The sequence below is a fragment of the Stegastes partitus genome, unplaced genomic scaffold, assembly GCF_000690725.1.
Source record: "Stegastes partitus isolate 25-593 unplaced genomic scaffold, Stegastes_partitus-1.0.2 Scaffold293, whole genome shotgun sequence".
In the NCBI taxonomy this organism is placed as follows: domain Eukaryota; kingdom Metazoa; phylum Chordata; class Actinopteri; family Pomacentridae; genus Stegastes; species Stegastes partitus.
In genome coordinates this window covers 518,098-541,528 of record NW_007578024.1, presented here as the reverse complement: position 1 = coordinate 541,528, position 23,431 = coordinate 518,098, and the positions used below count along the sequence as shown (strand labels likewise).

Here is a 23,431-nt window from a genome sequence, read left to right as displayed (position 1 = left end):
TCGCTGGTTTAGATTTATTATCTGACTGGGTTTTGCCGCTTCCCCCTCTCTGCCTGGCCGTAGCCTCTGAAGCAACTTAGGGCATATGCGCAGGCTTCTAACTAAGGTTGCTGGTTGCATGTGTGTGTGTGACACTGTAGCTTTGTTGCTTCCTGACCTCTCGGCGGTTTACGTAACTCGCAGCCAACCGGCCTACCAGACTGGGCAGGGAATGCCATAATCAGCGCTGAAACTTGACACCACGCATCACCCCAGCCCTCCACCCACCACCCACATGCGCCACACACATACACGAGCGCAAGAACATTTTGCACGCTCACACCCCTGGGAAACCTGCTGCTTCTGTGGCCACATGGTGATAGGCTGTCTTACTCACACACACTCTCTCTGATCACCTCCCCCAACATCCATACACAACCTACCCTCCCTCTGGCTCTCTCTCTCTCTCTCTCTCCCTGTCTCTCTCTCTCGCTCGCTCTGTGAGGCGCTCTGTCTGTTTCATCCGGCCTGATCGTCCTGTCTGTTTGGAGACCTGCCAGATAAGGGCGGGGGCGGGGGATAACGAAGGGTCAGAGGTAAACAGGAAGTCAGGCGGTCGTTGCTGTGGGCGGAAGGGGAGGGCTCACTGGAGGCGGAGTGGGTGGGGAGGAGCTGGGAGCAGCGAGGGAGGAGGGAGTTGTACTTGGATTGAGTGTGTCAGGAGCATGTGGGAACTCTGCCAGCCCCAACTGCACAGTAGGTCTGAATTTAAAGTATGCTCTTTTATGCTGCTTTTCTTTCCTTCCTACTCTCTTTTGCCTCCTTCTCAAGGGATTAAATGGCTTTGAATATTTTTCGGGGGTGATGGTTGGGTGAGTGTTTGCCCAGCAGTCAAATGTGGAGTTTTTTTTTTTATGTGTGTGTGTGTGTGGCTGGAATGCGAGTCTTTTTGGTTGTTGGTGGTGACGTGAGGCAACCTCCTTGAACTCGTGTTAACCTTTGACTGGTAGAGAAGGAGGTTAGACAACCACAGTCTGTCTGGGCAGAAAAAATGAATCAGTTTGAGGAAGACGGCGTGAAAACTGTTTGTAAATTACCTCATGGTGGTGCGCAACACAGGAAATTAGAAAAGACGCGAAGGTGTGACGACCCCTTTGTCCTTGTGTTTACGTGTGACTCAGTAGTTGTACTGTTGGTCTTAATTGAGAGGCTGACATCCTAATGTCAAGCACAAGTTCAATAAAGTTAGCTAGAGTATGGTTAGTTAAATTTAGTGAGTCTCCACTAAGTCTGTCCTTCTGCGTATGGTTTTCTGCACCAAGCGTTGACTTTCGCAGAACTAAATGTCAGTTACATTGTCCATAGAGTTGGCGGTTGGCTCGCTGGTTACTGATTTGTAACTTCAGCAAACAGGTTTGTGTCAGTAGGAAGTCATTAGCTCGTTGCCATGGATGCTAATGTTGTAAAAGGAGACTTGGTTTATTGAGTGTTATGCTTGTGTTTTACAACATTGAACAATATTTAATTTTCGTCTGCAGACATATGTTTGTTTACTGTTAAAGAAGGACGTTCACTGTCAAAACCAGCGTGTCATTAGTCTATCGCTGCTCGCAGTGATTCAGGCTGCAGTGCCCTCATCCAATCCCACATAAAGGTGCATTTAACTAAAGATGGCATTGGTTACAGATTTATTCAGTAATGTCAAGGGTTTTTAACGAATTTATTCAGTGAAGGATAGGTTTCAGTTTATTAACCAAAAGTGGTTGTGTTCTTTTCTTAACAACACTTAGGAAAAACCTTGAGGAATCATGTTTGCTCATTGATTCGAGCTTAGAGCCCATCTAGTGTTTGTGTTAATGTGCGACTTTTTTTTTCATGTTACAACACATCATCTCTACTGTATAAAGCCTAATTGATTTTCATTCATCCCACACACAAGTATGTACTTACCGGTCGATGCTTGTCAGGAAACTGATTCAGGATTTCAAGATGGAGATCCACAACAGCAGATCCAAACTGAAACGTGCCATACGTACTATTGTTTCGGAAATTAAGTGCGAAGAACGGTCATTCAAAGTTATTTACAGTCACTTAATTGCATTTTAATCATTGCACAACTGCATATGTGATATCAAAAATGAATTGAATTTATTGAGATTAAATGGTTCATCAACAGGATGTCTCCAAAAGACCTGGGGGAAAAGAAGTCAGGGCAGCTTGAACTGAGAATATATGAAAACCTAAAACCAAAGGTGACCTGTTGCATTGTGCTGAATAGGCTATTGTGCTTTTTATGCCACTAGTTGGCTGTATGTTAGCCAATTTAGGTAATGAAATATGTATTGCTTTATGTTTCATGTTATTTATTTGATAAATTCTTTGGAAAACATGTAAACGTTTGGGCACTGCGACAGCATTATAGGACCACTGTAGGTTGAATTGGTCACATCAGAATTTTCAAGATTAGAGTCACACATTTATGGGAAAATAACTCAGATTATCTTTCTTTATTTGTCAAGATTGCTTCACTTTGCAGGGTTGGATCAGGGAGACCCATAACTCAGAGCTCAGGCAGGTTGGCTCATAATGTGACAAAGTCATAAATAACTTGTAGAAACATTATGTACAATAGCAAAGGCTGTGGCTAACAGTCTGCCTTACTCATCTTTCTTCACTTTCTCTCTCGCATATCCACACAAGCCCCGGCGGGTGCAAGCCCCCTCATGCCCTGGCGGTTGTTAATCTCCTTTGCTGAACTATATAGAAACCTACATCTATCATACATCTGCGTGCACCCAGGCCATAATTTATATCTAGCAGGTAGCAAAATGAAGTCATGGAAGAGCAAGGGGATTATAGAAACACACACTGCTCATAGTATTTCTGTAATATTCTTTTAATGTGTCTGTGATTGATCATTGGTACCTGTACTGCTGCAAATACACCTCAGACAAAGCAGGGAGACATGAAAACAAATGCAGTTTCTACTGTCTGTGTTTGGTGGAACCTGGGAGTGGAGCAGGTGTGACTGAGGAAATTATCCAGCGCTGACCGCACTGCACTCAGGTGCTGCAGTTACACAAAATTTTGAGAGTGCGTGAGTGAAAATGGCCCATTTATAAAAACATGAGAAAACTGATGATTCATAGTTGACATATTCTTGAACTTTCAAAACCTTGAGGTAACACTCAACAACCAGTTAAATGAGGTCTTCAAAGCAGGAGAAAGCTCTCAAGATACATTCGTCCTCAAATTTATTCATACATTCCCATTAAAGAAGGAGAAAAACAGCTGTCATTGAAATAAGTTGAAACTGACAAAAGTAATAATAAATAAAAATTTACTGAAGATCATGACGTTGCTGTTGAATTGTGGTTCAACAGAAATATTTAAAACAAGCAAAAAACCAAACAAACAAAAAAAAAAGCAAACAAGCATGATGGGACCTGTAAACTAATATTTAGTTGAACAACCCTTTGAGCCAATCACTGCAATCAAGTGTTTTCTGTAACTCTCAATCAGACTTCTGCACCTGTTGACAGGTATTTGGCCCACTGCTCATCAGCAAAGTGCTCTAATTTGTCTGGGACAATTTTTTATTTTTTTTTAAAAATTATTCTTTTTAACCACAATTCAGAAGCAATGTCTTATTTCACTAAATTATAATTTAGAAAATTTTTATTTATTAATACTTTTTTCAGTTTCTAGTTAATTGAGTGACTACGGTATTGTGAATTTTGCCTTTTCTTTTATGGAAGGGTCTGAATACATTTGAGGATGACTGCACATCCAGACATGATCTGGAAGTCCAAGAAAGGCTAAGAAACAACACAGTATGACTGCAAAACACCTGCAGGGCAGTTTAGCTGACACAAAAATGAAGTATGGGCTCAAATTAGGGACAATGAGATTTTGAACTTGTAAAGGATGATCACAACTAACTCTACAAACATGTAGTTGTAACTCAGCTGTGTTGATTTTTTAATTAAAAAAAAAAAAAAAAAAAAGTTCCCACACTGCAAATTTTGAACCTGCCTTAACACCTGAATCTGATTGGACAACGATATTGTAATCACCCAAGCAGCTGTTCGTAATGGTACCATGTGTAGGAGATTTTCAACGCCGCAGGCTCTTCTGTGACCCAGGTGGATTTAATTGTATTTGATCCTGTTGAAAGTAATAGTAAACATTTCATGTGCTGCGTTTGTATGCAGTGTGCAGGCCGAACTATGCACCACTGATGTTTGCAAAAGGGCTTCTTTTTTCTCTGCCTTGGTGTTACCTTTGTCGCTGATGTAATTTGTTCACAGACTCGTTAATCTTTTCCTGACATGCACAGCCTTAATTTTTTCATGTATATGTGTTGAACAGGATTACAAAGGTTGAGTTGTACCTATAAATGGAACCACCATATTGACCCTGTTTTGAGCCCATAGTGGCAGGGCACCATGCAAGTGTGTAGTGTTGATGCATGACCAGGGTCTGTATGAAAAAGACATCAGAAGTAAACCTTACTAGTGATGAGTAAAACATGCAAAACAACATCTGGAAAAGAGTCATTTTGGCAACACGTGGGCAGCTGAAGCTAAAATTGAGCCCTTTGGCCACAATCCACAAAGGTATGTTTGGTAAAAAAAATAAAAGGAGCAGCATTTAATAAAAACACCTTGCCAGCTGTTAAACATGAGGGTGGAAATGTTCTGCTTTGGGGTTGTGTGGCAGCCACTAGCACAAGAAACAGGTCATAGAAAAGGCCTTTAGAGTCCTCTGACCTAAACTGAAAACCTGCCAGTAGGGCTGAATGATTTGTGAAAAATACATAATAGCGATTTTTCATGCATATTGCGACTGCGGTTAGATTTGCGATATCATTATTTTTTTCAAGGCAAACTTTAACTCAGTAATCATTGTGATATAGCTTTAAATCATACATTACTATATGAGACATCATCAGTAGCAGGTCTGTCACACATTCAGTTTGTAAAACCATTGACAGCACAGTGTACACCCTGGATCAGGTGCGTTGCTCGGCATATATCCTAAGTTTCTGGCTTTGCGATTTGTTATTTGCATGGTTTTAGTTAAAATTTGGAAGTGATTAATTGCCCATGTTTAGCACAGCCTTTGAACTTTCCTTTCTCATCCATTCGGGGGACTGAGATTTGCATTTATGGTCTGCTCATATTTTTAAACATTATTTAAATTCAGTCTTTTTTCTTTTATCGCTTGTTGCTCCATGTCGGTTCTCTCACAGCTCAACCGACACTCTGATTGTCACGATGATTGGCTGTACTTATCTGAGCTGACTTATGAATATTTACAGCCGCACTTGTGTTGAACGCGACAGCTGAAGGATACTGAAACAATCCACCTCTTGACGGCTTGCTCGCTCAGATCAAACAGTTGTAAACCACGGTGTCTATATCATGATATCATAAGAATCTGATCAATGGCACAGGGGAGGATCAAAGGCCAGAATGGCTTGTTCTGCTTTTTTGTTTTTTTTTTTTAAATTGAGAATACCTTCAATAAGGCACATGGGGAAGCCGGCAATATTTTTTCGTTTTCATCAATGCCACATTTTTGTTGCGTATATAAATAATTTGAACTGCTCTGTACAGTCTCAGCTCTGCACCACGTTTTTCAGATTTAGCAAGGCTCTTCTCTCTTGTGTGAAAACTCTTTTTTTCATGATTTATTAAAATGAATTTATGTATGTCCTTAAGTACTTAATGGCAGCCAGTTTTCTTTATTTTTTTTACATTCCGAAAATGCAGCCCACAGTTTTAGCCATATATACATTTATATATTCATTTATCTTAAAATTCACTTTATATAAACTGGGAGATGGGGTGGAGGTTATTCTGTCCTTTGTGCTTTTTTTTTTTTTTTTTTGCTGGGAGAAAGTCTGTGCTTGGCCTCTGCCATTCTAGCACATATTTGCTCCACAGACATCTACCTCGCACAGAGCAGGAGGTGGAAATCAGAGCAGGGAAAAAAAAAAACCTTACTTCATCAAATCCTGAAGGCTGCAGGTCGACTACACACCATCACTGTCTTGGTTGTGCACAGATGTATGTAGTTGCCTCTCTGTGTGTTCCTCTTTACGCAGGCATTGGCCCTACTCCCTTTGCACTGCTTCAATAATGAAGGAGTTGTAAAGGTCTGGCAGTAAGCCCCTTGCTGAATTCCCTTCCACCTCATCCCTCCCTCCTTCTCCCCTTCCCTCTCCCTCCATCTCTGTCTGGCTCTCGCTCTCGCATCCTAAGGGACCTCCTCTCAGCTCCCCTCTTCAGTTTGCACCGATGTTCCCATTAATGAATGGCATCATCCGGCTTGCTTGTTTTGCACAGTTCAGCTTCACTTCACTGCCTGGTGTCTGACCTGCTGTGCCGTCTCTGATTCAGAGAGCACCACGTCATTACTGAGAACAACTGCAGCTAAAAACTGGCCCAAAAGAAGACTGTTCACAGTTTTGCTTTTGAGACATCATGTAAAGTACATGAAAACCTTGGGCTGTTCAATATGCAAAACGCATTTCGCTTCTCGGGGGTAGATGAATCATACAGCATCTGCAAAACTGTCACTTCTTTACAGGCCACCTATGCTGCTAAGGCCTTTTCCAAAGGCCGTAACAGAAATTCCAGTAAGGCTCTCCTCTCTGTGTGAAACTGACAGGCAGCTACTATTTTGTACAACTGTTTTGTAGCAATTGAGGAGGCCAGATGGGACTGATACTATGTGGTAGCGATTAAGTTTTTTAAGGCTACTAATATTATAATGACCACAAAAGAAACCTGCATTTAGAGAGGTGATTTTCAGTATGTTTGCCAAGGAAAGGATCTGCGATGGCGCTGCGGTTATGTAAAATCTAGAAGTCAGCTTCTAATTGTAAAAGGTGTCCCTCTGTGGATGGATGGTCTCTCGCTTTCACTTTGGCTCACGCTCACTCGTGCACACACGCAGTGCTAGCCCTTAAAATATCATCTTAAATCTTGCTGAGCGACTGCCCTCCTAGCTGACACTTAAAGATGCAAGATGGGCAGATGCCCTAGTTAGAATCACTGCCTGCTCTTCTCAGTCATTGGGGGTGATTGACACAGAGCCAGGCCTACGCTATACTCTGTATTCTGCACAACCCTCAAACCCACGTCACAGATGGTGTGGGTTTTTTTCTTTCTTTTTCCTTTTTTTTTCTTGGTAGGGATCAGTGAGATAATGAGTGTCATGAGAAAGCCAAACTAAACCAAGTCACAAAACAGAGACCAGGCCACAAGGTGTTTAGTTGCTGTCTGTGTGGTCTTTACTAGGCTCTTAAACAAAATGAGATTTGAAAGGCATTCACTAAATTAGTGAATGGACGTTTTTTAAAGACTACCATTCACATAGCTGATATGTTAAAAAGTCCAATTTGGATTGTGTTAGTGATTTCAGAAACACTGGGGGCAGCCAGTGCTTTAATTCCAACCGTTATCTGGGTAGCCAGTTAAGGAGAGGAAATAATTGCAAATGTTGACCCACTGGCCGTATTATTTCAGACATTGAAACCAGTTTTTACTGTTCCAGGAAAAAAATAAAAAAAACAGAAACCTGTTGAGTTAATTGTCAGTACCACAGACTATATATGTGAAATAACCGTAATACAGTCCCAAATGCCACTGTCATGTTACTATAAATTGTTTTCTAACCCCCCTGTTTTTAAATTTTTAAAAAATTTTTATACCTCGTTAATGAAATTAAAAAAAAAACTATAAAAAAAAACACTGATATTTTCAATGGATTGATTGAGATATAAATGGCTCCTCACATGGAGGTGATTGTAGACATCATTTCTCTTTACCTTGCATTTCTGCTCTGCCTCCTCACAGTCACCCCCTAGTGGTCAGTTGTGTCCTAGCCAGTGGAGAAGGCCCAGTATGCTGTACTTCTAACACTCCACATGGATCTGTCTGCACTCACAAACCTTGTTAGCAGTAGGAATGTTTGGCTGTGCTGAACATGGTCAAATAAGACAGTTGGCCTACTACACAATAGCAATTAAGTAGAAGACATAATAGCAAGCTTATAGGTTGTACAATTAAAGCCTGTTGAATCAGGGCTGCTTGGGAGTGCAGCAGTGTTGTCGTGGCACATCCTTAACTTTAGCTGGACCAGTTAGTTAACTGGTATGTCTGCACAGAATTAACCCTGGTGTAAAGATCAGTGCAGATTTTGGAGAGTGAGTGTGAACGTGAAAAGACAGAGGAAAGGGAACAGAGTGTTTTCTGTTTGTCTTTATAGTCATGGTCCTCTGGGCTTTACATGTGTGTTGACTATAAATATCTCAGACGGACACATGCACATGCAGAATGATCTGCTGTAGTGTTGTCTTCTGAGGCCAATACAAATGACAGGCTTGAACTTTGTTCGCTTCTTTTTTTATGTTTTGGGATTGTTGTATAGTTAACAATGCGAATGCAGCAGTATCGATGTCTGGATCATACTGATTTTTTTAAAGCCAGTAATACATTGAAAGAGGCTGGTGGACAATTCAAACATGGCCAATTGTCATTACTTGGAGCTGCATCATTGTTAATAATAGAAGAAAATTAATTTTGAGCAGCTCTGTTGCACATATAAGGATGGATTTATTTAATTTGCATTTGCTGTTAAAGCCAAGGAACTACATATAATTTATATATTTAGTGTGACCATCTGGAAAGCCTAGGAAGGGGCACACTGTCCTCAAAATCGACTGACCTGGCAGCTGAGTTGCCTGGCATTGGCCAGCGATAGAAGATGGCAGGCAGCACCCAGGTGCAAAGATTTGATGTTATATGAAATAAAAATGTAATTTACTTGTTTTCTTACAGTGACATTGCAGCTGCGGTGCACACTTTGTGTATTGTCACGATCCTGTCACAGTACATGAGGTTAGACTATAGTAATGATGCTCAGTTATACTTTGAGCAGCTTCTCTAAAGGGCATGCTAAGCCCAGCTACTCTTACTCTTGACCCTGAATACAGGATCATTAATGCATGGTGCTGTATTTAATTGGTTGAGGAAGCATTGCTATGCATCCTGTCTGCTTTCATTTATCAACTCTGCTGCTGCCTCACACTCCAGTCTGGCTGCAAACTGGCCTTTTAGCTGTAGGTCTAATTAGCAGGGCCTAATGTTGTTTTTTCCCTCACACCTGGATACCTAAACAGTGCAGTCTATGTTTCATTAATAAAGCCATAGATGTGACATTTGGTGATGGTTGACAAGGCATCAGTGATGCCTTTATTGCTGTGAGAAATGCCAAAGGCTAAGCCTATTCTTAAACAACACTGACACACATTTCCACAGAGGTGGAAGGAGGCAAAGGTTAAATCAAGGTTGAAAATGAAAGTGATGACACTTTGTTTGTCAGGTGTGTATTTTGTCATTTATAATAGAATTGTAGAAGAGAAAAGCTTCTTGTATTCATTGTGTGACTAACACAAACTAGATCATTAACACTGTGATCACACATATGTGTCTGTATTTGAGCCATAGCATTTTGATTTGAAGACTGATTAAAGTGCCTTCCAAATACACATACAAATTGGAAAAAAATACTTTTTCATGTTGAATGGCAAATTACTGGCAGTCATTTCTGAACTTGAGGGAGAAACTAATTGTTGCGTTTCACAGGAAATCATAATTGTAGGAGGTCTTAGTCAGTTGGTTTGATTAGTTATGAGCAATCCAGTTTCCTAGAATGTCTTGCGTGCCATAGTTGACCCTACTCAGGACTTTTGGGGTCTTTTGGACACCAGGCCATTTGGTTTAGGTGACAGGTATTGTTTTTTTTTTAAATCATGATTTTTGAAGATTTTTAAATATAAATAGAGGGACACTTGTCATACATTTGGAACTAAAAATACATCAACTTATCAGAAAATTTATTTAAGATAGTATAAAAGTCTGTAATGAATACTCACAAATATTTTGCACATATTCTTTCTTAGAAATACCTTCAATGTATGACAACATGAAAGTCCTGCATAGGGTTAAACATAAACTTTTAAAATGATTGGCCACTGATCAAACCAAACCTTTTAGCCTTTTAACCCTGGAAACCCCAAGAAGTTTGTGAGTGGTTAACACTCCTGTCACATTCTTACTCACTGTGGGTTAATTTTTCCCTGAAATATAAAATCTAGCACCTCCTATGGAAACAGCACAATTGTGGCTAGAAGTAAAGACAACTGAAAAAAACTCTTCTGTGAACAATAACACAGTTATAAAGCCATCACATTTTAAAGAAATGCAAAGTTAAATTGTCTTGATTAATTAAAATGTTGAAATAGATACAATCAGCATGTACAACAGTTTATTCTAGTGCTCAGAGGTGTTACCGGCATTGGGGTGGAAAAAATGGTGACTCTAGATACAGCAGAGATTTTACTACCTACATTTTTCTTCCTTCTCTAAAGTTGCCTCCTATCTGCTCTGTGCAAACACAGCCTGCAGTTCATTTCACGTGACTGCTGGTTGCAGCTGACTGGCTAATTGCATCTTGGTCACACCAAGGAACGCAGTGGGTTTTTTTTTTTTTTTTTTACAGAATCTGGTTATTGCAAACTGTTCAGATCCGTCAGTTTTTTAAAGGAGGCTATTAGAATATAGTGATTTTAATGAAATATCCAAAAGGTTAGATTTGATTAAAGAAAAGCCACACGATAAGATCAAAGACTGTCAGAAAACCCAATTTCTGATGAGTACAGTTTCTTGAAATGATAAATGTTGAAATTTTGGTGATTTCGTATAAATATGATGCCTTTGGAACCCGCTGGTGGGTTTTGAGGTTTATAAGGTAATTATTTACACCTATAGAATTTGAGCTAAAATTTTAAAAAGTAAATTTCTTATAAGAAATTTTAAAAACGGGGAGTCAGGTGTCCTTAACTCGTGTAGACTTGATTTCTTGTGGACACTATAGCAGGGTTATCGAAGCAGCATTGTCTAAAACAAGTAGTGTCGTACCCTTCAGCTGGGAAAGTTTAAAGCTGAAATAACAGTTAACAAGATCAAACATGCGCATTGTCTACAGCAGTGCATAATGGATCAAACAGCCTTTTTTTTTGTCATTCAGTGCACCATGGATAATATTTTAATTAACACTGGGTGACACCATGTTTCAGCTGGCTAAGGATTTTTCATTTCTGTGCTTGACAGTAGAAGTGAGCTGTAGGCTCTGAAGCACTGGTGGGTGCTAGCCATCTTGTCATTTTCAGTCTGTGCATTGTTAGCTCTCAGCTCTCATTTCCCTAATGGTGAGTTAGAGGAGACTCTCACGGTGGTACAGGCAAGAAATGAGAGCAGTGGCACACTAATACAGACCCTTTGATGAGGAAGTAATGGAGTGTTCAGCGACAGACACCTGTGCCTCTGCAGCCACCCTACCTCACTGCACACACACACACACACACACTTTTTTTTTTCCACCCACTTCCTTTCACCAGCTCTGCTACTCCCCTCCCCTTCCTCTACTCCCCTCCCCTCCCCTCCTCTTCCTCTCCCCTCCCTCATCTGTCCTGAAAGGAAGCCACTCCCCCTCATACAGAGCTGCCAGGCTTGTTTGCATATTAACTGTCTAGTTGCCAAGGAGCTGTGGCTTCATGCCATGTGACCGTTGAAGCATGTGTATGTTGTTGCCTGTTTTCTCTTCTCCCTTTTTCTTTCTTATCAATGTTTTGAGAAAACAACCTTTACAGTGAAAATACCATGTTTTTTTTTCTTCATTATTACTAATGACAGCGTATAGTAACGGTAAAGGCAGTCTGTGTTTTAACTAACACTCTCCATTAAGTCCCTCCAGTAGGCCGTCTGTTGTTGCCATGATTTATTTAAACTGCACATGGCAGTTGTTACGTGATGTTTCTTTGACCATAGTTCATTTTTCATCCTTGACAGTGGAAAGGCAATTGTGTGTTGTTGAAAGCACGAAAAGTGGCACAATTATGTAGACCTATGGCAGATGCAGTAATGTGTGACTTTTTTTTTTGGTATTTTTTCATGTCGACTTTGATAGTTTCGTGGGGACTATGGGGAGATATTTTTTTGTTCATTTTGAAAAAGGCCAATTGCCTGTATGCCTTAACACCCATTTCACTGTGGATGTGTATAGTCGATGTATCCCCAGGCGCTGTACCCTGCTGGGCATTATCTGACAGTGGATTTGTTTAGCTTGGAGAGGACGCTGTTGCTCAGCTCCCAGTAAGCATGTGGTCTGCTTTAAAGTCCAAACTCCAAGGCCTGGCTTGGCAGGTTGATTCGATGCCTGCTGCTGCACACACTTGGAAAGGACAGCCATTGCTATGCGCACATGGCAGTCATCTCTGTCTTTGTAGGAGATATTAAGCCGTAGGAACACATACCACAGAGAGGTAGCGTGAAAACTTCCATCACCATTGTCATACTCCCACATACACACACGGGGAGATTCTGAATAAGGCTGTCCACACCGTTCCACTTGGTTAGTTGCAGAGGATTTTATTTAGGTTATCTGCATAACATGCACTGGAAAGCCATATTGTGTTGTAACCGACACATGCTCACCCACATATTTCACACCGCACTTGAATAAACTTACAACAAGTAGTGTAGTGAAAGGGATCAGAATGGAACAACATCATAGGTTAATAAATAAATCTAACATTGTATGTGGCACATCTAGCCTTGAAAAGTTCCTGCCTAGAGGTCACAGTCTTCATAACAGCACATACAGAACATGTCATGTTGACCCAAGCAGGAGTTGTTGTTTTTTTGTTAACATTTTTTTTGAAGAGATTGTGAAAATCCAAGGTGATCTCTTACTCGGTGTGTTGTGGTGTATTTATTAACGGCCTTAGCTCAGCAACCCTGTGCTCAGCCTGGCCAGTCAGGAGTTATGTACTAAGGTATTGTATTTCAAAAGGTGCTAATGCTTTGAATCATGTGTGGGGATCAGTCTTCTCAAATCTAAATAGTACACATATGCATAAATAAATGCAATCATTTTGCACTTGGAGAAGTGTTTTAGATCTGGCCGTCAGGACAGCTTGTCGGGGAAATGACATCAAAAAAACTGCTCACAAATGCTAGTGTGTAGAGCCGCATGGAAAAAGGAACAGTGTGTTTGGTGAGAAAGACGTCAGTTCAGCTGATTTTACTCAGTAAATACAGACTGAAAAAAGCTGATGGGGTATCTGTCAGTAACTCAGGCCTGACCCAGTACTGCTGAGTACTGTACCTGGCTTCGTGCCAGCCGTGTGTCTGAATATTTCCCAATACCATGTGCCAGCCGGTGCACATGGCCCCTGCATTGTGCTGTCAGGAGTTCCCTGATAGGCCTTCTCGCTCTCCAAGATTTCTTCTGGCTCACAGGAAGGGTTGCATGTCTTGGACACAACCCAGCTTCCCTTATTGGAATTTTTTTTTCCAGGAGTCATAGCAGGGTGACCCGACCTTGACCTGGTAAGAGGGCTTGTATTCGCCACTGTGTAGACTGCACGGGCCTGGTCTGGTTAGGGAGCACAACGTCTGTTCTGCTCAGCTGTGGTGATTTCTTAACGTCTGCAACTTTGTGTGCTGTTTCTGTCGGAATATATTTTTAGCCTTTTGGGAATTTGCTTCTGTGTAGTCATCTAACTCTTTTGGATGATGTCGTTCCATGAATAAATCAGCACGTCACTGGCAGCAGCCAACATGAGGACACAAAAAGATACAATGCTGACAATCTGTGGCGTGGGAGAAATCCAGTACTTTGGGGGTTAAGTTGTGAAAGTTAATGTAATAACTGCTAGCACCATCTGCTGGCCTACTTCCTTACAGAGAGAGAGAGAGAGAGAGAGAGAGAGAGAGGGGGAGAGTGAGAGAGAGAGTGAGTGAGCGGGAGAGAGAGAAAAAAACGAGTCTGGGTTTTAACGACATCTCTAATATTCATGCTGATGCATTTTGCTGCTTTGTGCTTTCATTTTCCGCCGCTCTGCCTGCCAGAGTCTCGAGCTCGCCATACACGCCCCAGCCAGGGAGAGTGGAGGGCAGCGAGGGAGAACGAGGAACAAGATAAGTAGGGAAAAAGGAGGAAAAATAACAATCAGCCAAACAAGCGAGCGAGATAACACAAAAGCCTTTTTTTTTTTTTTGTGCGTAATAAAAGGAGTAACCTACCTTTTTTTCCTCCCCTGGCTGGTGAAGAGGACGAGGAGAGGCGCAAAAAAACAAGAGAAACGGGGAAAGAGGAAAGAAAGAATTAAGAGGGACAAGGCTCAGAGAGGCACTGAGAGAGCGCACAGTCGAGGCAGGCGGAAAGAGGAATCAATGAGAGGGGAGGAGAGAGGAGGCAGGGGAAGGCAACTCTGACACACAGAGAGAGAGTGAGGGAGACTTGGGTGAAGCCGGACGGCAGCAGAAAGCAGCACGCAGCAGCAGAATGAGAGCTTCCTGGACTGCCACGCACCTCCTCTACCGCCAACAGCGCTGCTCCCTCATCACCCTGTGAAGAGACAAACGAGGGTGAGAGAGAAAGAGAGAGTGAGGGGGAGAGAGAGAGAGCTCCCATGCGCTCCTCTTGAGCCCTGCCCGCTGGGGGAGGAGGAGACGAACAGCTCCGGCGCTCTCGCACTGCCTGAGGAGAAGAGCTGACCGGGGAAGGAGGAGGGGAGGCAAAACGAGGAGCGAGAGAGAGAGTGAGGGAGGGGAGGGGGGGACACCACGGCTCAAGGAAGACTGAGGGGAAAAACGACTGTAGAAAAAGGAAAGAGTGAGTGTAGTTTGAGTGAGCAACGGAGGGAGAAAAAGAACCCGGCGAAAGGGCAAGGCTTTTGTTAGCCGGTTGGAGAGGGGGAGGAAAGAGGAAGGAAAAAAAAAAACAAAAAAAAAAACACACCATGTCTACAGTGAAGAGGCCAAGAGGAAGGGTAAGTGAGCTGCTCTGAGAGCTGGGAGGGAGGGAGGAGGGACGAGGGGGAGGAGGAGGGGCCGGCAGGAACTGAACAACCTCCTCTGCTACTGGCTCATGCTGCACTGCCGCCATCTTGAACTCATTGCTGCTTTTTTTTTTTTTCCCCTCCCCTCCATACTCACTTGCTTTGCTATACTAGACCTTATCAAGGCATACTAGATTGAGTGCTCTCTTTTCCCTCCCCACCCCCCCCACTGTCTATTCATTTCATACATCACTTTTACTGTTCTCCTTTGAATGTCTCTCTCTCCGAGCTGCCCTGCTCTGTAGTTTATGTACAGTATATCATGTGTGTGTGTGTGTGTCCTCCATGAGTTGAGGCTGTCAGTCACCAGAGAGCTCACTACATGTGGAAATGAGGGGGTGGGAGCGAAGGGGGGAGAAAAAAAAAAAAAAAAAGGTGTCCGGCCCAAATGGAGCTTACTCTACCTTTTCATCGGTCGTAATGGTCCTTGCCGTTTTCACGGGACTACGTGCTGCTAGAGAGATTGAAATCACTGCAGTGCTGGCAGGCTGTAATTTCAGTTATTTATAGATGTATTACACAGCTGCAGTGCTCTCAGTTTTGGTGCATTTTATCTTTTCTCTCGCCTCCCCCCCTCTTCTCTCTCTCTCTCTCTGATACAAGCCTGTTTTCATATTTTTTTTCTTCTTGCTACCTCTTTCATGTGCGCTCATGTTCTTCCGCTCCTAAGCGTTACTTTCTACTCCTCCCTCTCTCTCGCTCTCTCTCTGTTTTTTTTTTTACCAATAACTTGAATGAGAACATTCCAGCATGATCCAGTAAATTTCTTCCTAATAGCCTCAGCAGCGTTGCACACGTGAAAATCATAATGCAGCTCTTGTGTGTATGTGTGTGTGTCTGCTGTGTGTTTTTTTTTTTTTTCCCCACTTCCTTCCAAATGAATTGCTAGTTATTCAATTCCCTCCCCCCACTTTGTCAGCGAGGTTCAAGCTAATTCTCTTTATTTAGCAAGCAGTGTGGAAAAAAAAAAAGCAACCAGCCGCGCCTGGGCCATGTAGGCATACGCAACACATTTTTAGATTAGGTCATCCATTTATGGGTTCCCTCTCCACTGGGCTCAAGGCCCACCACAAGACGCTTGTATAGGCATAACCGCAGTCACGCCATCTATTATTCACATATTATCATGTATCAGGCAGACTGGATTATTTATGTCCACAAGGCTTCACTGTAACCTGCCACATTGAGCCAGTGTTTTACCTTTTTAATAGCTTACCTCACGCAAAAGAATTTCGTTTGCATCGGGCTTTTCGTGTCACATGCTTTCAGAGTTCAGAGAGGCCTCTCTCCACCTGATCTAAATGAACACTTGGAGGAAACACCGGCCCTTCTCATGTCTGCTAGTAGAGTTCGATCAGAGGCCGGGAGTTGAAGTAAGCGTGGTGTGGAGTGAGACAGGTCCAACCCCCCTCCACCACCCAACCCTCAGCATGTGGGAAGGGGACAGCAACAAGCTCTGCTGTCTGAGTGGTTCACACAGAAGGTTGCGATTTTCTGAATGAGTGATTGATAGTTTCCGCTGGTTGCATTGCTGCATCACAGTATATTTTAAACTCATAAAGCCTTGGTTTGCAGTGCTTTCTTTTTTTGTTTTCAGTCTATGTTTCACATTTAATTTTCATACAGAGCTTCCTACATTGTACAGTGAAATGGCTACTCGCTGTGCTGGTCCCATTTTGTGTGAGAGGGAAATAAAGATTTGCTTGTTTTACTCACCTATGGCTGAGCTGCATTACTTCATAGCAGCTATAGATAACAACCTTCTTGTTTATGGCTTTTATTCTGACATAATTACTTGTTTTGTATTACAAAACAAAATAGAAAAAAAAGACCAACTGGTGAGAAAATAGATTTAGTACCCCAGTGCAACAGCTTTCCTTTAAAGGGCTCTGTCACTGTGTCTTTCTGTGGTATGGGTTTGAATCGTCCTCAAAAGGCTAGATGCCATCATGGCTGTATTATTTATGAAATGTGTGTTAGACTGGCATCATAAATGTAAATGCTAATGATGTCTGTGTTTTTCTACCTCTGTCCTTAGCCTCGAAAGAACGCTAATGGTCCCGGTGGTCAGGTGCGGGTCCTCAGTCCCCCAATGAAGAGCAGCTCATCGTCCTCCTCCTCTTCCTCTTCGTCTTCATCCTCATCCAGCTCCTCGTCGGAGAAGAGGGTGCCACGAAGGACGCATCATCCGATGGAGTCAACTCCGCAAGACAAGCAGGAGAAAGCCAATAGGATAATATCAGAGGCTATTGCCAAGGCCCGGCAGCGAGGGGAGAAAAACATCCCTCGAGTTATGAGTCCGGAGAGCTTCCCCAGCTCTTCGTCACAGTATAAGAGCCATCGGGACCGCGAGCACAAAGGAAACGGCAAGGCACGGCCCAAAGAGAAGGCCTGTAGGAAGTCCTGCATTGTGCCCTCCTCCAAGTCCAAGCAGAAGGCCAAGATCGGGTATGTAGTCACAACCATTAAGACTGTTCTATAAACCACTGCAGCGCACTGTTATGTGTCAAAAAAATAATCCAAATATAACTTTGATCTCATTTCTTTTAACTGAACTCGAGCCTGAACAAGTGCAGCACTTCATGAGCTTGAGAGAACAAGTGACAAATGCCTCGGGTTAACTTGTCACTCTACTACCCATACTTTAAACAAAAATGTATTATTTTTGGAGTCAAAAGGTTTTAGTATAAAATTACTAATATTCTCTATTCATCTCTGTTAATTCATTTTTATTCTGTCGTATAAAAATAACAGCAAATGCACATCAGTTTACCAAAGACCAGGGCGATATCTGAACTTTTAAATGGACACAAGCCACACAGTAAAGGGGGCAGTGATAGTTAATGTGACTGAGAAAAAGCAGCAGATCTCATGTTTGAAAAGCCTGAACTACCAAACGTTAGGTATGTCAAGGTGAAACAGTGTAAAGTCAGCTACCTGATTTTCTGTAGATCATATATTCCATTTTGGCCCTTTTGTCCACTATTTTGCCAGCACTTAAAAAAATGTTTAATGCTGACCTTCCTTTTCGTAAGCACAAACCAAGTTTATCTACATCAATTTTTCAAACACATAAAGTGAAACCTCTTCCCCTCTAACCTGAAGGGTTTAGTTGGATTGTTATTTGTAACATGATACTGTATAATTTTTAGTGAATCTTGAATTTCAAGAAGCCACATTTCCTGCTCCTTATTTATGTCTGACGAGGGCATTTCTCTTTGCGTGATCTATTGATAGCACTTTAAAAAGAATCCCAACGATCCCATTAAGAAATGTCTGTCTCACTAAGAGTCCAAATTGGACTCCAATGGGTTTGAGCTTAGAATCGAAGCCCTATTACTTAGTAATTAAAATTCTATATTGTGCTTATGGTGTCTTCTTTTGTATGTGTGACTACAGAGCTGCAGTGGTGTACTTTGCTGATTTAAGCTGCTTGTGTACTGGTTGATTTTGTTGGTACATTTTTTTACTAGCATACATTTTCTGCCTGTGGTTGCCAAGATGGAAGCTCAAAGTTCAACAGAATTTACTGCACGCCACAACAATAAACCGGGCTCAGTCATCGGCATAGGCATGGGAGGAGCAAACAAAGACTGCATTTACATGTGAGACAGTGCTGCCTAGTATGTTTGGGCAAGTAGTGCTGATGTATAGATACCGTAATCCGCCTCCCATCCCCCCTGTTTTAACTGCTATAAGCAGTGTGTAGCAATAAGCCACACCCAACACAAGCTATTAAAATATCAGCGAGTGCAGATGTGAAGGCAGAGGCAGGGAGACGAAGGAACAGGGGAATGTTTAAATATGGTAATGTCAGATTGTGCAGCTGAAAAGCGTTATTAGTTTTAAACCAGCACCCAGAACGCCTGTATTTTTGAGACCTCGAGTGAGAGTGACCGACAATGGTCAACAATCATATCTGACTGGCAGCTGCGTTGATTAATAATTAGATGAGCCAGGCAGAGGGAGAAAAGCTGTAGCAGATAATGGATTTTGCTTGTGTGTGTGTGCGTGCGATAATAACAAAGTTGTGGCAGTGCTGCTGTTTGGGAGCATATTGAGATGATGGAGGCATTCGTCAGTGTGATACAGTGCTGCTGCAGTTGGAGGAACTTGTCTGGTGGTGTTCACAGTTACTCTGCTGTATCAGGTGTTTAATTAACTAAAGGATTGTTGATCTGGTAGCATCTATGAACAAGCTCTGTTGTGATCATTAAATTAAAGTTCTGTGTGATCATGCTATTTATCTTTGATACGCCACACTTTTAAGATCAGGAAGCTTCACTCCAGCTTGGTTCGTCAGTGCACACACAGATGTTTTTCCCTCCTAACCATCTTGCATCTGTGAAGACACAGTTGATAAAACCATCAGCGTTGAATCAAATGCAATCTAAGACTTGTTAGTCTTGAAGGGCAGCTAACAGTTTGTCCACAGTCTGTCATTCAGATGTGTCACAGATAACAATCCTAGTGGCTCCAAGGCAGTGTGCTGTGTGACCTAAGAAACCATACTTGGCCTACATGTGAGAACAGCAGCAGATCAAGATGCAAGCAGCAGAGCCTGCTTGTGGAGGCTAATATTGTCTGAATTAGCCTTTTATAGCAAAAATCTAAGAGAAAAGTCTCTACAGATCTTCATTTTCTAAACCAACTCTGGTTTCAGTCTCTCAGCATAGCCACATACCTTCAAGCTGGGGTTAGTTTTAAGGTTATTATGCTGTGTTTAGTTAACCTCATTAAAGCATACTGAAGTCTGAAAGATGCGTTTCAACTTGGAACATTGTGTGACTTAAGCTTTGCTTTACGTGCTTTCATGTATGATGTACAGTTGTAAACACTCAAACCTTAAATTTAGAGCAGGTCTTGTTGGGCTGCACAAAAAAAAAAATTCTTTACAATCACGATATTGATTTCCGACAATGAAATGTGCATGATCGACTGCAGTGTTTTAAAATACATGCCCTACTTTTAAAAAAAATCAGCACGTACAAAACGTGCAGATAAAATCACATGGTTTTAACATGGGTGAAGCTGACATTAGAGAAATTATGTTTGTGCACCTGTTTGAGTTGTGGGTGCTGCAGAAACTGAGTGGGGAGATTAGCCACATAGCTAGCATCTAGCGTATCCTACATGTAAGGTGATTAGGAGGCATCGATACACGGCAGTGTCTATTGATAGGAAAAATTTTCCTTAAATGTGACATTTTGTGTCCAATTCATTTGTAATTTCCCTTTATGAGATACACTGAATTCTGGGAAAGAAGAACCCTATTTTCAGTCTTTTTTGATGTAACATTTTGCCAGTAGCTTGAATCTAATATGATATAAAAGTAAAAGCAGTACTCTATTTTTAAATGTGAAAGTGCAAAAAGAAATGTCCCTGAAATCAATGATTAATTGTAGTAAATATTCGTGAACTCACTTTTGGTCAAAAGGATTTATGAAAACCGTAGTTTAAAGTTAAGACCACTTCACAAGGCTTCAGTGATGGTTTACATGTGTGCCCTTGACTCTATGCCGTGCTCTCCCTTTTCTTTTCTTTTTTCTTTTTAAGAAAAGCAGTTCAAATCCAAGGGCCCTTCATGCAAATATGGTGATGACATATAACTGTCTGTATATGACAAAAGGCTTGTGGGAATGTGTGAACATTTCATATGAGGTGTGAGGATTCAAAGCTCAGGAAATCTTCTTATATTGCTGTTGGAGTTAGAAATAGAAATTGAAAAATAGTAAATTTGCGGCAGATTTTTTTTGAATCTGCGCTTCATCATAACAATGAAGCCTGAGGGCTCAGTAACCAACATCAATTTGACACTTGAGGATCATGTAGATGTGGATTTTATATAAACATAGAATGTGTGATTTTGTTTTTTTACTCATCAAAAACTCTCAATTACAACAAAGTTAATAGAGTTAACTTGTCTCTGTTGGGTTCTTTAAAGGGCAGTCACAAATCCAGTAAGTCCAGTTTCATTGAGGGAGGCAGTTCTAATCCTTTAATCACGGGAAGTCAGAATGTGATCAGTCCCAGGCTCATGTCACTACTGTAATGTAAAAAGATCTAAAACATAAATTCAATCATATAGGCCTGAACACTAGACGGCCTGATAATGAGACGACTCTCCTTTTCAACACTTGTCTTTAGACTTAATGGTAGATGCCATTTTAACTTCCTGAAATATACAAATGCATAAAAAAACAGGGAGTGACTGTGTGTGGACATAAGACAGACAGGAAGAAGCTTTTAAGCGTAGTGGAACAAACACTCCAGCCGTAATGCAACATTGAGTTGGTTGTAACTGTTGTAACAGTAAGTAACAGTTTTAGGGGATCATCTGCTGCTGTGAATTTTTAATGATGACATTTACATTTTGATGAGGGACTCATACGATTTTTTTTTATAAAATGTAAAATCCATAAAAATGTACTTGCATCAAAGCTGTGAGTCTGTGGCGATGTTTCTAATTCTGCTATGGACTTTGGCTCTTTTTTTCACTGCTCCTATCAGGGCCTTGTCCTCATTAACCTGAGGTATCGATAGCTGGAAGTTCAGCCAAGTTAGCAAAGTTGTTAATGGAGTCGGGCTGAGGTTGTACCTTGGTCCTGGACAAAAAGCCAAATTGAGAGTACAGAATATATTAGATATGTGTTAGACATTTATATATGACTTACTACTTTTCTGACACTTTAAGAACTCTGGCTTCCTAATGGAGAGGAATCTCCGTTTATTTTGCTACTCTGCGTATGTGTAGTTGGAAGGTGTGTCTGTGCAGATACTGTGAGGGATCGTCTCTGTGTTGCTATTGTATTGAGGATAGTAGTGATTGAGACAAACTGCACACATGATGACAAGAAGCTTCTGGTGAGAGATTCATACCGGAGGAGAGTTCTGTTCACATGCATGCACCGCCTAGGATCTCCCCATAAAATATTAATGCATCTCGGCTGCAGAGGTACTAACCTTCCGCTGAAGTCATTACTTCAGCCTGTGCTCTGTAGAGGGTGTGTACTGGCCTACGTTCAGAAAGCTTGAGGTTATGTGTGTATTTGGTGTTGAGTGTATGCTCACTCTTCCATTGCATCATCCCACTGTTCTTTAAGCAGCGAATGGAGCCTGAGATAAGACTAATATCCTAATTGTCTGTGTACTTAACGGTCTGTTTCTCTGAGACCACTACACTGTCATTACTGTCTGTTATTCTACCAGAATCAATTTTGGATTGCATTGTCAGTTTGCTCTATCAGCCAAGCAAATTAGGGGTCATATCATCATATGGAAAATATGCCTGATGAAAAACATACATGAAAGCAGCTGATTACAATATGGATGCACCAGCCGCCGTGACAGGTGGACATGACGCATATCCAAGAAAAATCCTTTAAAAAATAATAATAATTTTTAAAAAAAATGTTAACACATTTGTCCGTTTTCTTTTTATGCTGATCGGGGGGTCTTTTAGAAAACATAACCATTTAAACATTTTCCTTAACCACCAAGTTTAAACTGATAGCCAAAACAAAACGTGGTACATTAAAGTCAGCTATTGAGGAAAGTAGTTTTAAATTCTTCATCATTAACCTGACTTTAATCACTGCAACTTATCAAAGGTTAACAACAGACAATAAGCTCTGAAGGCATGAAAAATCAAAAGACATCAACAAACCCTTAAGTATTGCTGCTGGAGGGGGTAGTAACCCTGGGGAATAACTCAGCATCATCTGTTAAAAAAAAAAAAACTGCAGGTGTTTCTCCTGCAGCTTCAAATGCTGATAGTGTGATGAAAATATATCTGGTGTAGCTCAGGCAGACATCCAGACCATTTATTAAAGAATTACTGACATCACAATTAGTCACGTATACTCATGTTATGTCAGTCGGTTCCAATGATTCAAAACAGAATGACATAACGTTAATACACAAGCATCGTAATGTTAATTGCTAACTTACCATTAGATGAGCCGACTGCCTCAAAACATCATATTGAAGTAAGGGTGAAATGAGAAGAAAAACAAGTGGTAGTTTACGGAGGTCATCTTTCTTCTGTATGTTATTGAATAAAATTACAGTTTTCTCTGGTTTTAAACGTTGAAACATTTGTGTTAATGTAAGTATGCATGTCAATAGAACACAGCAACATTGGCTTTGTAGAATTTTAATATGAAGAAGTTGCACATTTGCCTTTAAGGATCTCCTTGTGCTTGAAAATAGGGAAAATTTGTCCCTGTATTTTATCTGTTGAATTTGGGTTTGGAAGCTGTATGAGATCAGTACGAAACCATAACTGCAGTACAACCGATTCAAGATCAAAAGTTTAGGTTGTTTTTCACCTCGCAGTCTCTGTTTCAAAAATGTATTTTCATTGAGAAATATTATGCCCTGGGGTAGTGAAGATGTATTACAAATGTCATCTTAGTTTTGGGGTGTGTGACCACAGGGCCTGCATTCCCAGTTTTTATAAATTGGGATCTG

The 23,431-nt window shown here is 41.3% G+C and overlaps 1 protein-coding gene across 5 annotated transcripts in view; it reads left to right on the top strand.

Annotated features, from left to right (window-relative positions):
* Positions 1 to 23,431, top strand: part of chd9 (chromodomain helicase DNA binding protein 9) — an 81,372-nt gene that overhangs the window by 15,768 nt on the left and 42,173 nt on the right. For 4 of the 5 annotated variants that reach the window (XM_008283007.1, XM_008283006.1, XM_008283005.1 and 1 more), the window contains exon 3: positions 16,998 to 17,407. In XM_008283007.1, coding sequence (XP_008281229.1) covers positions 16,998 to 17,407 — 410 coding nt within the window. Of the gene's footprint in view, positions 1 to 12,053; positions 14,891 to 16,997; positions 17,408 to 23,431 lie in introns of those variants that run through there. The other variant, XM_008283008.1, reaches the window with a different exon arrangement.